Source organism: Sceloporus occidentalis, unplaced genomic scaffold, assembly GCF_023333645.1.
Source record: "Sceloporus occidentalis isolate IW3139 unplaced genomic scaffold, rSceOcc1.0.p SCAF_30, whole genome shotgun sequence".
Lineage (NCBI taxonomy): Eukaryota > Metazoa > Chordata > Lepidosauria > Squamata > Phrynosomatidae > Sceloporus > Sceloporus occidentalis.
The window spans coordinates 8139750-8157363 of NW_028317010.1; the positions used below are offsets into that span (position 1 = coordinate 8139750).

Below are 17614 nucleotides of genomic sequence, written 5' to 3' on the forward strand. Positions count from 1 at the left end.
CTGGAACACCTGCCAGTACAAAAGGTTGTCTGTGCCTGCAGGTTGTTCTGGTCCCCGGAGTGGAAGGTAATTGGTGACCCTCAGAGGTTTGCATTGAGTCACTGCTCTTGGTGAGGTGTTCCAGATGTACCACGCAGTGTTCTGCATCAAAGAGATGTCCGTGTTACATGGCACGACCGAGCCTGGCTGCCGATGACTGATTGCCTAATAACAAGGAGCAGCCACAGTATGTTATGGCTACAGGCAATGATCAGCGCGCACAGAGCCAAAAGCATTATGCAGCGGATGATTTATTTATGTGATTTGTTGGTAACGTGAGGGGAAGCAGCACAAATATCAGTACTAGGAACAATGTCCATTGTGATCAGTTACTTTGACAGTGGTGTTTTTCTGTTCCCTGTGGTGAAAGCCAAATAGATCGCCTGCTCATTTAACCCTTGGCAGCGTCTCCTGCTGCATCTTGTGAATGTAAAGGTATGGGGCTTTTTCATGAATGGATTTGCAGGCGGGGTCAGTTGTCAGGACATCGTGATGTGACAGGCAATGAATGAAAGGCTGGCGGGGAGAATACAAACCATTGATCAGCCCATTTACTCTCCTTGCCCCCCTCACTATATCAGCTGCATTGATCTGGAAGAAAATGAGGTCATTTTGACGGAATCACCGACTCTCGGTGTCATAAATAATCCATGCACATGAGGAGTCTCAGAGCTGCAGAGCCCACGTGTCGCATTTGCGTAGGAGCTCTCTGGTGGTTCCCTGTTTAAAGGGACGTGCCTGTACCATATACGCAGTAAGAAGCCTGGCTGTATCGTCGCAGGGATTGATTTCCTCTCGGAATATACCTACAGCCAGCCTGATGTTCTGCTTTTGCTTGCAAAATTCATTCTTGAAGCTCCAGGCCTTAGAAACTGATCTGTGTTCTGCTTTCTTGCCAACCCAGGAGGAGGTGGTTCAAGCTCATGGATCAAAAGAGGCAACCAGCTCATTAGTTCAAAATGTGCCAAGCGAAGGTGCCAACCATACAGGTAAGGACCAGAAATATGCTTTATCAGTCATTGTACGTATTTGAGTTGTCTACAATGATCTGTACTTATGTACCAAATTAAACATGATCACAATGGTTCTGAAAATTTCCCTTAAGTCTGAATACAGCAAACCATGGTATACCTGCCAGGAGCATGATAAAAACATTACACCTGGCTGATTTGAAAATGTCAATGATGCCACACTCTGCTATTCTTGGCCCCTTTGTATAATTTGGGGTAACTATAAGAAAGTAATGTGATTAGATCAGCAATTATTAGAACCCACAAATTGTGAATGTATTGCAATGCATTAGAATCACACATATTGCGATTGTGGCTGATAAATAAAAAATGACTTGCCATTTAACTCTGTGGTGACTATGCATAGCTTACCATCGAGGAAGAGTTAAATTACACTTTTAATCCACTTTATAAATAAATATTTCAATGTATTTTAAAACCCTGCCAAAATAAATAGGGTGAAAATATGTAATAGAAACACTCCCAGTTAATATTGATTTTGAATAAAAATATCATGTAGCTGAGAGTGCCCCTTGGTGCAGTTCCACTTGTACACTCAATTAATAGCCATATGAGTATTGTATTATAATTAATATTTATTTATTTGTATGAACTGTACTTCAGATGTTAATTTCTGTGTGTTCTGTGTGTGCCTCAGTCATCCTTCTCGTGTGAAATATGGAATTCTTTTACATTCTAGATGGGAATTTCTAAGAATTACACATTGAATAGCTGAATAGTGCTTTAAGGGTTAATCGTTCATTTAAAAAAAACTATTTACATATGATTGTTCATTTAGCTAAGTTTCACTGACAAGTTTGTTATTCAAATATCACATTTTCCATAATAATAATAATGATTTCTTTTTTACATGTATTTTTGGAAATTAACACATTAAGTTTTCACAGCTAAGAAGTGATATTTTATATTTGAATAACCAAAACAGATGATTTGGTTAAAATACATTTTGGCTTAATGTGCAACAGACATCATGTATTGAGAAGAAGCCGATACAGGCATATTGGGGCCTGCTTTAATAGGAGAATGCATGGGTTCTCGTTGACTATTTTTTCAGCCAGGGATAAAATGGACATGTTTCTTGATACCATTTCTTTAACACAAGAACACTAATTATTAAAATAAATATTAACTAAACAAAATCTTGGACTCAATTTCTGTAGAGTATTTTTGAATTCTGCATGGAGTTTACCTTTTCTGCTTCATCTTGTAGAGTCTTCCCATTTCTCTTGTTTTCATTCAGTGGTAGTCCCCAAGTATTACCCTTGTCTTCCACCCAGTATACCAAATGTACGCTAAAGAAATATGGACTCCCACTAACGAAACTCAGTAGGCCTTCATATCCTTCTGCTGATCTAGAGGAAATGACTAATGCGTATTATCTTCAGATCAAAGCACGTTATCTGTATGATGAAAGCAGGTGAAAATAAGTGTATATCAATAATTGAATAGCTCCTAATGGCTGCAGTCATTAGATTAACGCTGACAAATTATCTGCTATCTTCATACATTTCCTTTGTTCTTGTGGAAATGTATGGTTGATGGAGACTTCTTGTCTTTAATGCCTGGTATGTATCAATGCAGAACAGTTTCAAGTGTCTGTAAGTTACTATTTCAGTGGTTTCTTGGGGTCCTTTCTCTTGAGATGTGGAGCTGGGATCACACTTGTACCTCTGTGTCTCTTAAAATGTATCATTCAGGTTTTAGGTTAACAGTGTGGACAATATGGTCCTTTAGGATACTGTCAGGGAATTCACTACCCACTTCTCGGTTAAGCTTGTTTTCATCTTAAGAGTAACTTGATGAACCCACATTTACCTTCTCTTAGATTTTAATGTGATACTAGCTTCAGTGAAGATTGCTTTGGAATACTGCTGACCGATCATGTAGAAAGCTGTAACACAGTTCCTAGGTTCAGATCAATTATTACAAAGTAACAGTTATTTGCATCTTGCAGTAACTAGCATCTAAATCAATTCGATTTTCTGCAATCTGGGAAGGAGAATACAATGTAGATCCCAACACTTCAACTCTGGGTTGGTAGAATATTATCCTTGAATTAACAGAAACAAATAAAGAATATTATCCAACCCAAAAGGTGGAAAAATGTACAGAAAGGGAATCTTTATCTTAATGGCAGCAATGTATACATTTATACGAAACACTTTCCAGAATCAAAGAAGATTTAATCGAGTTGGAATCTTTAAGAAATTGGATGTATCCAAAAAGAAGGATGAAGCCAAATTATATGGAACAGCGCAAACATATCTAATACTGCAGAGAAGCTAGAGGTGTTATAGACGCACTAAATACATTTAATTGTTGTACATAGCAGCTTCATCAAGGTAAAAACAAGTTGGGTGCTTTATAAAGAGCCACCTCTATCTTACCTGCAGCTTTGTTACAGAATCTTCATATATCTTTTATATCTTTTTCCGGTTTATTCTTTATAGCTGTGTGACAGTGTTCATTTTGGATGGATCCAATTACTTAATAGGTTATGTTTGATGCTTGATTGTTTGTCTTTGTTTCTGTAAAAAGTGTTAGGAATATGTCTGCTGTTGCCATAGATATAGAGATTTCCTCTGTGCAGCTGAACAGGTCATAACGAACATGGATTGAAAATTAATTGAAATGACAATGACCAGACCATAACCGCGGTCAGGAAATACAGTGCTCACAGTGGCATTAAAGAATATCAAGAATACAGCTAGATATTTCATACTTTAATAAAAGCATATTTATATAACTCAAATGGGAGAATTATCATTCTTCATGCCTAGGTAAACTGTAAATAAATTGCATTAAACAGGCGGCAAAACCCAAGGGTCCAAGAGAACAATTACTAGTTACAGTAGTAGTTTTAGGGCGGATTGTGCTGCATAACTAGGGTTTGTTCAGCTCAATGCCAGTAAGACAACAGAAGAAACAAAGTGGCTATTTTTTACCTAGATTGTAAACACTGTTATGTTGGATGTGACAAATATATATAATATGAATTGTTTCTATGTCCCCGTCTGTCTATTGGATCACATTTTCCATACATTATCACTTTATGAGGACCCTTTTAGTCACTGTCTTGTTCTATTCATGTTTTATGCACTTAAAGGGGAAGTGCGTTGAAAAAAGGTTTGATAACAATGCTGTACACAGTAACGTAGTTTAGGATTAAAGAAAACTGGAGGTTGCCTTTGTAGACATTCCCATGATATTTGGGAGACTTCCCCTGCTCAAAGATCACATCGAGCCAATCATTTACGGCAATGCTAATGAGGCCCTGTTTATCTAAAGATGTTCTTTCTTCCATAGACATTTGTGAGTCAGGGAGTCCCTCTGAGAGATTAGGATTGAGGGATTCTATTGTTTACCGCTAGGGAGTATAATAAGGAATCAGGGTGTAGTAGATCTATGTTAACATACAAATGACTAATATGCAGCTGTTTGAAAATGTTATGCAAACAAACTAGCACACAAAAAAGAAAAACAGCACAATATTCTATTAACTCATTTTTTATTTTATGCTACTAATAGGAAATGGTGGGAGTTTAACTTTGAGATTGCATATTCTTCAGTCTGCCATTCCTTCTTAAGAACAGTCCTCTAATGTCCCAAACACTTGCGACTCATCCTAATCTATGTTGGCCCAATACTGTAAATAGTACCACCTTTGACTAAAGACTCAATCACAATCCTTTTCCTTGTATAACACGATTTATATAAAGGGGGAAGCGGAAAAGTGTCCAACGCATGTCTTGGACACATTAGAAGGCCACAGGCTCATGGAGGAGATGTCTGATACGCTCTCTGATACGTAACACAACCATGAAACATGGTCAATATGGCTACTGGGAGCATTTTCATGATTAGATCCAGTTTGAATGATAGCCCATCCCCTCGATTTGGGGGTTTCTTATATCTAATTGTTGACACTTATATGGCACTTTTTAAAAAATCTATTAAAGTATACGTGCCATAAATGATTGTTTAAGAACCGCACGTGAATGCCCCTTCACAAGGTAATGGAATTGAGTGCTCTCTTTTGCGACGTGTTATATTTTATGTCTTGCCAGAAATTCTATATTTTTTTCAAATGTATACAATGGAGATATTTTGCAGGTTAAATAGTTCATTACCAGATAGGTCCCGGTGTCTTTTTATATCTACAGATCCTGTCCTCACAGGTGATAATGTTTTATCAAGCGAGTGAGAGGTGTTAGACGGCTGTAGAAATGGATGCATAAGTTATTTTACAAGCAGAAAATCATTAAATATCCCCAAATGAACAACCATGGAGGATGGTGAATCTTTATAAACTGTAAAACCTTTTAAAAAAACGACCAGTAAGTGGCAACAATGAATCACAGCACCGTACTTTTAAACCTCTTGAGTAGATTTATACTCAGAAACCAGATGAGAACTCAGACGATAATAACGTCCTTTCTGAACTTAAAATAATTGTGTGCCTGTCACAGAAAGTCTTTTTTTTTGTTGACTTGGTCATGCGCTAGATTGTGATTACCTCGATTTCCACTTAGTAACTTTAGTCAAGTGGAGAAATGTAGACTTGTAAGACCTCAGAGTTCCCTTTCAGGGTCAATGGAGGCTCTGAGGACTTCGAAGTATATCTGATACCGCATGTCCTGCCCTGCGTGGCGGCCCACTAGACAGCATCACAAACTGCAACATTTCAAACAAATAACTTTATTTTAGCATTTTGGGTGACCTAATCGAATCTCTCATTGCATGTTTTATGTATTTACCCATAATGTCATGGAAAGAATGGTACATACGTATAAATCCATACAATTCTGCCAACATGACTACTAGACCACAGGTTATTGGCAACATACAGTATTATGAAGAAGCTCAGCAATCAGCCATTAGACCATTTATGCTACATATTCCCGTATGCATGTAACTGAATTGATATACAAGTTTATTAACTTATTATGTCAAACAAGTGCATATTTTGTGTTCTAATATTTTAGAATCAGCCCATCGAGACTCTCAGAGTGATACCGATCACGGCCCCGATGATTCCCGCAGCCTTGGGACCAGCCGTCTGCTGTTTCACATTACAGATGGTGACAATCCCCTCCTGTCACCTCGCTGCTCTATCTTCAGTCAAAGCCAGAGATACAACCTGGATCCTGAATCCGCGCCTTCTCCACCCAGCACTCAGCAGTTTATGATGTAAGCTGCGATTTGTCATTACGCCATATAAATGTTACTGTTTGGGGTTTCAAATGAGACGATAAAGTGATGCAAACATAAGCGCCACATTTCAAAGCACCATTAACATTCCCAAACAATGAATGTCAGCAAATATTAACGTCCAAAAATAATGTAATGTATTAGAAATCTCTAGAAACAAGATCCGAATGAGTAAATGATCAGAGGTCCCTGACGTATAAAGCGTCAGTATACTACACCTGATAAAGTTGGTATTTTTATACATCTGTTTCCTGTGCCCCCACAGTTTAGGTTAATAACTGTATTACAAGAATGACATTTATTTTCAACCAGGTACAGCATTTTGACTCGGGTGTAAAATAACCCATTGCAGCGTAAAATATAGGTAATACTTATTTTAGATATTTGATATAAAATCATATAAAATAGTTTTTTCGATATGATATATGATCTTTGTTTTTCATTGATAATTTTGACTGTGTAGCCACCATTGTACCTACACAGCCAACATATTGAAGCAGTTGTGCGTGTAGTTTTAATGTTAGTTTTAATGATATTGTGATTATATGATTATAGTTTCCCAGTAGAACTGGCTCCAATGGCTTACAAATGTTATTTGTAATTATAAACTGGGGTACTGACAGTATTATGTCAAAATGTTTTTATTGGTGTAATTTAATTGTGTTATTTTGTTATTAATGGTCCTTCCCTGGCTATTGTTGATGCCTAATTCAAACATCAATCACAAAGGTGGCGTTCAGTTTACATATTCATTATACAGGGGCTTCGCTGGAAGCTCACTGGCGTTGGCCCATGTACTGTGAACTCTCCTCCTAGTGAACTGATTCCCTCTTTAGTGAATAAACCTCGATACATGATAGGGTCCCTTTTGAAGCTATGATATAATGCAATAGTAGCATATTTATTGATCATGCATTTTGGAAGCCAAAAAACATTAAAGGGCTTCTTTTTGACAGCCCTTTTCGAACTAATGTATGGTTTGGGTTACAATATTATTATTTGATTTTAGGCCAAGAAGCAAATCAAGAAGTAATTGTGAAGATTCAAAAGAACCTCTAACAGTCGTCCAACTTACCAAACAAATTCAAAATCTCAAAAGGAAAATAAGAAGATTTGAAGAGAAGTTTGAACTGGAAAAAAATTACCGCGTGAGTACATCTCCCCTCTGCTCTCTCATATAACGTGGTTTATCGATAGGAACATCGTCAAAGTTCTACAAGTGACGCTTTTATCAGGACAAAACTGAATGTGACTTAAGGATTTTATTTAGTTTTTTTGTTTGCAATGAAGATCAAGCTGGCTTATTGTATCTTTTATTATTAATAATAATTAATAATGTATTATTTGTATTACAATTGGTTACAAACTGAAACATCATTACCAACATTTCTGGAACGTTTTATATAATTTTCATGTAAACGCACTGCAGCTGAATACCTTTATATCTGTTTTGAGACTTTTTATTTAATATCTGAAACCTTTCGGGGCCACCACCCATCAGTTAAAAGTTAAAGGACAAACATGTATAATGGGGCTCAGCGCAGATACATTTAATATGCTAATAAAATATTATAGTAATAAACGCTGCCTTTTCACTTTGCTTTAAAAAAATGGGGAGGGATACCATCTAGTTACCCAAATAAAGCCAGAAACATTCATTACCTGTTTGTTTATGGTTTTAAAGAAAAAAACACTTGAAATGTCCTACTTTCTTTATTACATCCGATCAATATGATGATTGATCTCTTGATCAAGTGCTGTAGTTCAAATGGTAATTACAAATATTGTAAGAATGAATATATATTTTCTAAAAAAATCTATTTTTTTCACATATTCTTGTGTCCTTGAATTGCTTCCATAACAAATTTGTATTTCCTCTTTTTTTGTAGCCTTCCCACAGTGATAAAACTTCCAATTTAGAAGTCCTGAAATGGATGAATGATTTGGCAAAAGCACGCAAGCAGCTTAAAGGTATTTGGAGACGTACCAAATATAGGGTTCCCAGACCACACAACCAATTCTTAGTATTTTGCATTGCTTTGGGTTTGGCAGCTCTTGTGCCCCTAAAGAGAGCTTGTATTGCATTATGTTTTCTCTAACCAGCACAATACTTTAATTTAGTTCATATCCTTCTTTAATGAAAATAAAGAGCCACGCAGTAAATCATGGGCTTGTGCCAAAGTTCTATCAATGGCCGTCGTAGAGCAATACAATTTGAATTTATAGAAAAAAAGAATTAAACCATGTGCTATCTTTTCTTTTCATAACAAATACTCATTTTTCTAATTGTTCGTTAGATTTCCAGCCTTGCCTTTTGTTTATAGGGACATATGGAAATATGCACACACACACAAGCCGATTCATATTTTTTTTTATATTTTTTTTTTATGATAGAGCTTAAGCTAAAATTGTCAGAGGATCAAAATGTCCCAAGGACATCTCAAAGCAATGTCCGTGAAGAGAGGTCCTTAGCGCCTGTTGTAGTAGAGCAGCCTGGAGCCGCGAGTACCTCGATGTCCTCTGTGGAGGAAACTGTTGAAACCGTCTGGAAAAGGCTGAAGGAAAAGAGACAACTTCTCAATCTCCCAGAAAATCTGAAGGTACAGCATCATATCTTTTTTAACATGTTTATAAAATTGTACTTGATATATTTCACCTCCATAGCAGTTATAGGAATGACGCTTCTTTCCCTTATTCATTGAAATTAATCTTCTGGGTTTTGGCGGTATGATAGGTGCTACATCGCTAATAGTATCGTGGCATGGACATGTTACACGGTCCTATGTCCCTTTTTGATTCTGGCCATTGAACTAACGATGAATTTGACAACAATGCATCGTGTCAATGTGAGAACGTTTTGTGCTCTTGTTATAATGAAGCATTGAAAAATTTTATATAATTATATACTGGGTTACATCACAAGCCTCTCTTCATTTGGTTGTCTGTTCCCAGTATGACCATTCTTGTCACCAAATTCCCAGGGTTTGCGTTTAAAGCAGGTAAGTAGAAAAATAAAGGTTGTGTCTATTTAGAAGACGGCCACTCCACATCTAACCACTACCGACGTACTATCACCTGGGGTGAAAGCTGAAACTGCTCATGCACTTTATGTCATGTTGGGAAGTTCCATGTATATGGTCACAGGTTTTGCTTCCTTTGTGTGACTCTGATCTCAGACTTCATTCTCTATCCTTCATGTTAATGTGCCGGCTTTAATATTCCCCTTCCTAATACAATACTCCATTTTAGTGTATGTAGAATACATACATACTTGTTTTAACAAAAAACAGTGACACTTGTTACTGAAGGCAGAATGTAGCATTTTGGAGGGTACTGTTCAGTCTGTGGTTATGACTGTGGCAGTCGCCCTACCCTTCCTATCATGCACACACACAATATAGTATTAATATCTACCCCCAATGAAAAATGATGACTTCCGTTTTTATGGTACACTGCTGCGAGCAGAAAAAAATTATTTGTTCCTGCCCCCCTTCCTTTTTATTTACCTTCCAGGGCAGAAAGGAGGACTTTCTCCAGGTTTTCTGTACCTTCATCCAAACTGACATGCCTGATTTATCTCCGCTAACAGCCTCAGAAGGCAGTAGAGTATCCAGGTTTATGTTGGCAAATATAAAAACCTCGGACTCATTCTCTGGTGCTCCTTGAGACCTCTCCCAAACCAGCCCTGCCATCTGTATTGTAACAGAGCCTTGGAGCTTTGAATCCGGTGCACGTACCCACCAAAAACCCACGCATGATGAAAGTTTTCATTATGTTAATGCAATTCATATGGTACCGTATCACCTCCAGTTCTGAGAAATTCATTACGATTATTAGATCAGATTATTTTTTTTATCACCTATGAAACTGTATAATGGGTAATGTCCCTCCGAAACTACATTAGTGAAACCAGTCTCTGGATTAAGGTTTTAGCACAGGGAATTTCGCAATCCCTAAAATCACCAATACTAGTAATACGTTACTGGTTTCTTCTAATGTCCATTTCCTTCTAAAATGCTTAATTATCCCCTACCTGCAGACCAACGATTTTATGTAGCATGTATGTGAATAAGTTATATTGATATTTAATGATGATAATAACTGATACAATTTCTGACTCGTCTTGTAGAAAGATATTTTCACGTCTGGGGATCATCCTAGTTTAAATCCATCCATATAGTTTTTCAGTCTCTGTATTCTCCAGATCTGAAAATAATTCACAATGGAAAAAGGTTTAGTGGGTAGAGTTTGGTATAATCTTGGCTTACAATTCTCTGAATTTGGTAAATACTTTAGATCCCTTCCTAACTGTATAAATAACTTTTTTGAATAGGATATGACAAAAAAGCAAATGAATCTGGAAAAAATCAGTCTTCAGAAATGCCTTCTGTATTTTGAGAATATTCATGGACGACCTGTAAGTATTTTGATAGGTATAGAAGTCTCCTTAGAAACTGGGCTGGACAAATCTCAAGAGCAAAGTGGTGGCTCTTAAAATCTTACTACTGGCTAAGGCTTCAAACTTTTTATTCTATTTTACATTAACCAGCGTGGACGCTTCTCTGCCTAACTCTTGAAAGAAATCATGATGGCTCCTATTTTTTGAATCTCGCTTCTTAAGTTTACATGGATTTGTCCAGCCCCGCTTAGAAATACCTCTAGTGATAAAAACACATAAAGATGTATTCTACTCACATTATAATATCCTGCTCATAACTGTTTAACCTGTTAAATCAGTTGCTAAATATTCAAATCATTAACAATAAGGTTATAATCTCGCTGCTATTTCATGAAAGTTTAATTTGCAGCCAGTAAGGAAAGACACACAATAGAAAGATAAGTCCATATATTAACCACCATTGGCTTTCAATGGATTTGTGATGGATGACATCTTCAGATGTCGGTGATATCTTTGGGTTATTTTTATTATAGTTTTTATGAACAATGTTAGACAAGGATACATATATTCTAGCTTGTATACATTAGCTATTGAGTTGTACAGTTTATCTACCCTGAGACTAGTTTTATTAGATGGGCTGAATGGTGGTTACCTGTGTCACATTGTATGTTTCTGTTGTTTCTGTAAACATTTAAAGTGCCAGTTAGGTCAACAATGTTTAAGGACTAAAAGAGGTGAATAAAACATATTTTGGAATTCAAGAGGTTACACAAACAGGTCATATTATTTCTTGTGTGTAAGACATCATAGTAAAAACTAATTATATGAAGTCTTTAAGTCTATGTAATGGGAGATATAGAGGCTCAGGCGACAAATAAGCTTCTCGCCTGGCGTACTATTTGATAGAGCCGCCCTGTCTATTATGTATTGATTGATATTTTCTCCTACTTGTTGTTATAACATATAGAGATCGTCTTGATTCAGTACTGGTGGGATTGTGTGTTATTGTAGTGCACACTGAACACATTTCTTGTTCATGAACATTTTACTTGTTGCCCCATCTTCCCAACAGTCTGTATTTAGAATTTGTTATTCGTGTCTCATGGATATTCTTTTATTCACTTTAATTAATTACCCCAGTGGCTCACAGCAAATTTCTTGGGGGTAATATGGGTTGATTTATTATTTGTAGTGAGATTTTTGATTTTGTCTAGTGGGAGGCTGCTTGTTAATCCCTTCCAGAATAGATTTATTGACAAAAATAAAAGAGGTTCAAATCACATTTGTTATATAATAGTCAGAAACTCCTGTACATTTACTGTCTGTGGACTTGCTGATTTTATTGGAAAGGCCGTTCTATAGAAAGGCAGTGATCCTTAGTAACTGCAATATTGACACGTTTTAGGATTTCTCTTATAGACAAGTAATTATCATTAGTATTGCTCACTATGTGTGGTTCATTCAGACATCGCAGGTACTGAGAACCATTGTCTTACCAACAGCTGGACCTTTTCAACATTCTTCAGCCTGACTACTGAATGATCACTCACTTTTGATGTTTTTCATTTTTTTTTCAAAGGAGACTGACCGCTAAATCGGTTTACTCATAAGTACAGCGTCATCCACTGTCAATGGCAGCTCTATACCTAGGAAACGAACTGTGATGTCATTAAAAGACTCTGTTTTAGGCACCATTTATTGTGGTTCCACCTGAAAAACATTTTTGATGTCATTCACCAAAACAACACAGATGCTATAATGTAAGGGGAGCATACCATATGCAGATATTCAAACTTACTATTTAATATATCATTAACGGTACTATGATATGTTTTAATAAAACACATTTTGTGTACACGATCTTCAGTATATATGGTATGTGAAATAACAACAACAAAAAAAATATTCAATATCCTTTCAGGCTACAAAGCAGGAGAGAAGCCTCATGAAGCCTCTTTATGACCGATATAGGATTATTAAACAGCTGCTGTCCACTGCAACTTTGATTCCAACAATAGTAAGTGTTTGCGACATTTTAAGTGATGGTTGCTTTGTATAGTTGGAAAAGAATCTCTTATTTTAACATTTTTGATATGTTTCCTTATCCTTGTTATTACACCTTGACCTCACCAATTTCAAGAATCCAGCTCTTTGTGTATAGCTGTTATTTCATTGTATCTTTTTGTAAGAATGCACAAAGCTCCAAGCAGTTCATTCTCAATACGATCATAACGATCGGTGTATTGTTCTTTTTTTATCATAATTCAGAACAAGAACATTCTGTGAAATGCCAAGGATGCCGTGATCAATGTTGTATAATTTCTGCATTCTAGTCAGTTTTCAAGGGTCTTGCGAAAAGGAAAAACGACTACCCAAACATAATTTCTGTAAAATTATTTTAAAGGGACAGAAGAATTTAACTATATTTAAAATAATTAAAAGAAGCCCAATTTAAGTTGAATGGATGATGCAATATCCCCCTCCCCCAGTTTCAGGACTGTATCAATCTGTAATGCTCTATTAAGTTTATCAAACATGTAGTTCCCTGTAACATATTATTTGTCCAATAATTGGATTTTTATTTTGTGAATTCGAAACCACTAACACTAAATGACTAACAGTAAGATAAATAACAATATGTCCTGCACTGGAAAGGCAAGGCATTTTTAAAGGGGGGTGTTGAAATAAAAAATCTTGGTTTTCTGTATCAAAAAGCATTGATAGTTCTTAAATTTATGCAGTCCTCAGAGGTATTAGTAGACAAATAAAACCGTTAAACAACAGCGTTTCCCAACTGAAATAGCATTTGATTTGCCTCTCTTTATCTGTAGAACAGGGGTAGCATTTGCCCCCCTGGGCCAGTCCAAAATTGTTCTGATTTGGAATGGGCCAGTCCAGGTTGGACTAGCCTTTTGTGAACAATTTTGGACCTGCCTGGGAAGAATGCAGCGGGATCACATAACGCAGTGTTGTGTGTCTCCGCTGTAAAATTAAGGCTGCTCACAGACTGCAAGCAGCCAGAAAGAAATATACGAGTGAGGTGAGGGGGTGAGTGAGAGGGTAAATTACGTATGTATGTATGTTAGAGTGAGTGTGTATGTATAAATGTTTGTGTGTGAGCATAAATGTGTATGAATTTGCATGAATTTGTATGTGTGTTTGCGAGAATTAATGTGGATGTGTAAGTGTGTGTGAGCATCAATGTGTAAGAGTGAGAGGGACTATGTGTTAGCATTTGTGTGCCAGTGGGTAGGTGAGTTACCGAGTTGCAAGGGGCCAATGGGGCCACTTGGCTTTACCTGCCCCCTAGACCAGAAGGTACCCACACTCTCCTGCTGTAGAACAGAATTAAGACAAAGAAACTCTGTGAAGTTGTTAATCTAGTTATTGCTAAACCTTCTACATTAAACAATCCCTTGGGATTAGTTTGGGATCCTGGTAATTATGGCATGAGCTCGGCGAAATAATAAGCAGGCTGCCATTAAGTCAAACTGCCACAAATATCAATAACCATATCTCAGTGTGAATTAACATTGACATGTACTATAAATATTCTGAAAAGGCAAATACAAACATGTGGGAAAAACAAACCGGTCTTAACGAGTACCTATTTAAAGTGGATTTTGACTAAAATAACTGTTAAACTTGTGTTTAAACATGTTACTATTGTTTTTAGCATGAAGAAGAAGACTCAGATGATGACAATATACAACATGGCAGTTGTTTACCTTTAAAAACAGAGGCAGATGGCACAACAGACGAACAGCTTACATATTCGAGTGATGACCTAGAACCCACTTACGTGTCTCCTCTAGATGAGAAAAGGCCAGTAAGACAACCGGCTCTGTCAATGTCCAACCTGCATGAGGCATCAATGTATGTATTTTCTTTTAACTGCCATACAAAGTGGAAATAGTTTACCTTTCTGCAAATCAATGTGATAGTAAATGCAATTCCATTTTAATAAAATTAGAGCCATAACTCCCCTTATTATCAGTGATTCTAGCGAAGCTGATGAACTATTGACATTGTTCTGGGACTAAGCTACAATACATAAACCAAAACCATAGTTTCACTAACATATGAACATATGTATGGTATAAATGATAATGTTAGTGACAAACTTAATATTTCATTAGGGCATTGAGTGGTAACCAAGAATAACCTTGGTGGAGGGTGCACTTGGCATAACTCCATCAGTAATAAATCCACCCCAATAAATTGGTTTCTTTTACCTTGACTTGGTTAACACTAAGAGGGTGTTAGAATATTGTCAAGATGTATTTGAAATCAAATTTTAAATATTTTGCAATCAGACTTGGTTGTTCTTGTATGTTTTTTGTGTCTGCTTTTACCTCCACTTTCCACCCTTGCATTTTGACAAAACACACAAAATAAATCTCAAGGATAAAGTATTCATGTGACTTTCTATAAGTTCATCTAAACCTAATCAAATCGAAGTTAACTTGTTCAGTTTACTTAAGCAGCTACTTCTATTGTGATTGAGAACATAAAAATTGGAAGATGCCCCAGAACTCATGTGTATGCAGTGGAATCATTTTTACTGTGTTTGAAAACATTTGACAAATATTAGCAGAATTAAATTTATCATTCAATGAGACTCAAATGCATTCATTTTAGGATGCTGGCTGAACATAACGTGAATCGTAGTTCAGCAGTAGCTGGGGAACTTCCCTGTTTTACTTACATTGTCTTTATAGATCTGGCAAGGGCCTATTGCAGGGGCATCCAAAATGCGGCCCGCCGGACATTGAGGTGAGGCCCGCATGAGATCTGCAGCAGTAACTGCACCGCAACCCTGCCGCTCTGAATAGCAGGGGTGCATCGGGTTGGAAGCGCAGCACGAAGGGTGAATTCTGTGCCACCTAAGTCTCCCTACCTTATCCGCCGACCTCTTCCGCGTTCCTGTCTCCTTTTCCGCAGCTCAGCTTCTTTTCCTGCCTCCTCTTATTCTTTTTTCTTCTGTGCTCTTTCTTCGTCTGCTTTTCCCCGTGTTTTCTGTCTTCATGTGCTTCTACATGAACCAGGTCTCCCAGAGTCCTTCCACAAAAGGGCAGAACCTCTGGACACATCCTCTTCCCCCAATTGGGAGAATAGGGGAGATGATGTCCCTGTGGCTCCACCTTTTTGCAGAAGTACTCAAAGAGGAAAGAATAATGAAGTCCGATCTGCTGAGAAAGAGAAGCATTTCTGCACCTCACTTTCTCTGCAAATCTGTATGCATATACATAATGATAGGAGTCATGCTGTACCACTGTCTGTATATTGCTATATAATGATAGGAGTCATGCTGTACCACCATATGTGTCTGGCTCACTATATAATGATAGGAGTCATGCTGTACCACCATCCGTATCTGGATCATTATATAATGATAGGTGTCGCTCTGTATCAACATCTGTGTTTGGCTTGCTATATAATAATAGAAGTCATGCAGTCCCACCATCTGTGTCTGGCTCACTATATTGGGAGACACGCTGTATATTTTCTCTCACTGAAAAATGAGTGCAGCCCATACTCACATACATTTGTGATGAAGTGGTCCACTGCAGAAAAACACCTCTGACATATAGATACTATTTGTGTGGTTAAGGCAGAGGGAAAGATGGGAACACGACTTCTGATTAATATGAAGCTAGTCATTTCAGTATTGCTACCAAATTTCATTAAAACTCTTTTTCCGCCTTTTTCCTTTAGGCCTGAACTTCTTGATCATCTACGGGAGACCAGAGCTGACAAGAAAAGATTACGAAAAGCTTTAAGAGAATTCGAAGATCACTTCTTAAGACAAACAGGAAGGTAGGAGGCATTCACACACACACAAAAAATGGAATGCAAACACTTAATAATCTTTAAAGCTGGTCCATTATTCTGCAGAACCTATTAATTGTAAAGCTGCAGAGAATAAAAAGATTGAGGTGTTAGATTTAGTCTACTTATCTACAAATCTCCTTATTCTGTCTAAAATAAACTTGCTTCTTTTCAAACTGATACCTCAAGACTTACTACAGCACAATGTGAAATGCATGCATTACAATGGTTTGTATCCCCAAAATGTATAAGATTTAAATTATTGGAGTTTAGTTTGCCCTTGTAGCTTGTTCAGTATAAATGTTTAAATTGAATTTGGTTAGTTTATTTATAAATATAAACTTACCTGAGGTTTTCAGACCATGATGGACTGTGTGTGATATTTGTAGTGTATATCTTTCTGCTATAAGCAAGGTATAAGCAAGCATATAGATATATCAGCATACATAACCTAGTTATGGTACTTTTAATCTATCCACCTGCTAGCAAATTGTATAGTACAAAACATATAGTGGCAAGAAAAAGTGAGTGAACCCTTTACAGCATTTATGCATTCATTTCATAATATCTTAAAATATGATATGATCTACATCTAAGTTACAATAATGAACAAACACATCTCTTTTAACTAAAAACACACAAATTATTGTATTGTTCCTGTCCATATAGAATACATAATTCAAACATTCACAGTGTGGGATGGAAAAAGTATGTGAACCCCTCGGCTAGTCACTTCAACAAAAGCTAATTGGAGTCAGGAGTTAGCAAACCTAGCGTCCGATTAATGAATCGGGATTGGAGATGTGTTTTAGAGCTACTTTAACATAAAAAGCATTCATACATTTTTAGTTAGTTTTGCTGCCTTAGGGCCTGGGCAGTTTGCCATCATTGAGGGGACAAAGGATCCTGTATCATATAGCATAATGTCAAGATGTCTGTTTGCCAGCTGAAGCTCAGTAGAAGTTGGGTAATGCAGAAGGACAATGACGCTAAATATAACTCTAGTACAGAATGGTTAAAAAAAAAGAAAATCTGGCTTTTGGAGTGGCCCAGTCAGAGCTCAGACCTTAACCCATTAGATATGCTGTGGAATTACCTCAAG

At 37.0% G+C, this 17614-nt stretch overlaps 1 protein-coding gene across 1 annotated transcript in view; it reads left to right on the plus strand.

The window, feature by feature from the left end:
- Nucleotides 1-17614, plus strand: part of LOC149299008 (protein FAM13C-like) — a 49812-nt gene that overhangs the window by 31594 nt on the left and 604 nt on the right. Inside the window, exons 6-14 of the mRNA XM_089486822.1 lie at nucleotides 770-1028; nucleotides 6056-6260; nucleotides 7291-7429; nucleotides 8171-8252; nucleotides 8676-8881; nucleotides 10615-10698; nucleotides 12602-12697; nucleotides 14357-14556; nucleotides 16399-16500. Of these exons, the coding sequence (XP_089342948.1) occupies nucleotides 770-1028; nucleotides 6056-6260; nucleotides 7291-7429; nucleotides 8171-8252; nucleotides 8676-8881; nucleotides 10615-10698; nucleotides 12602-12697; nucleotides 14357-14556; nucleotides 16399-16500 (1373 nt within the window). The remainder of the gene's footprint in view (nucleotides 1-769; nucleotides 1029-6055; nucleotides 6261-7290; nucleotides 7430-8170; nucleotides 8253-8675; nucleotides 8882-10614; nucleotides 10699-12601; nucleotides 12698-14356; nucleotides 14557-16398; nucleotides 16501-17614) is intronic.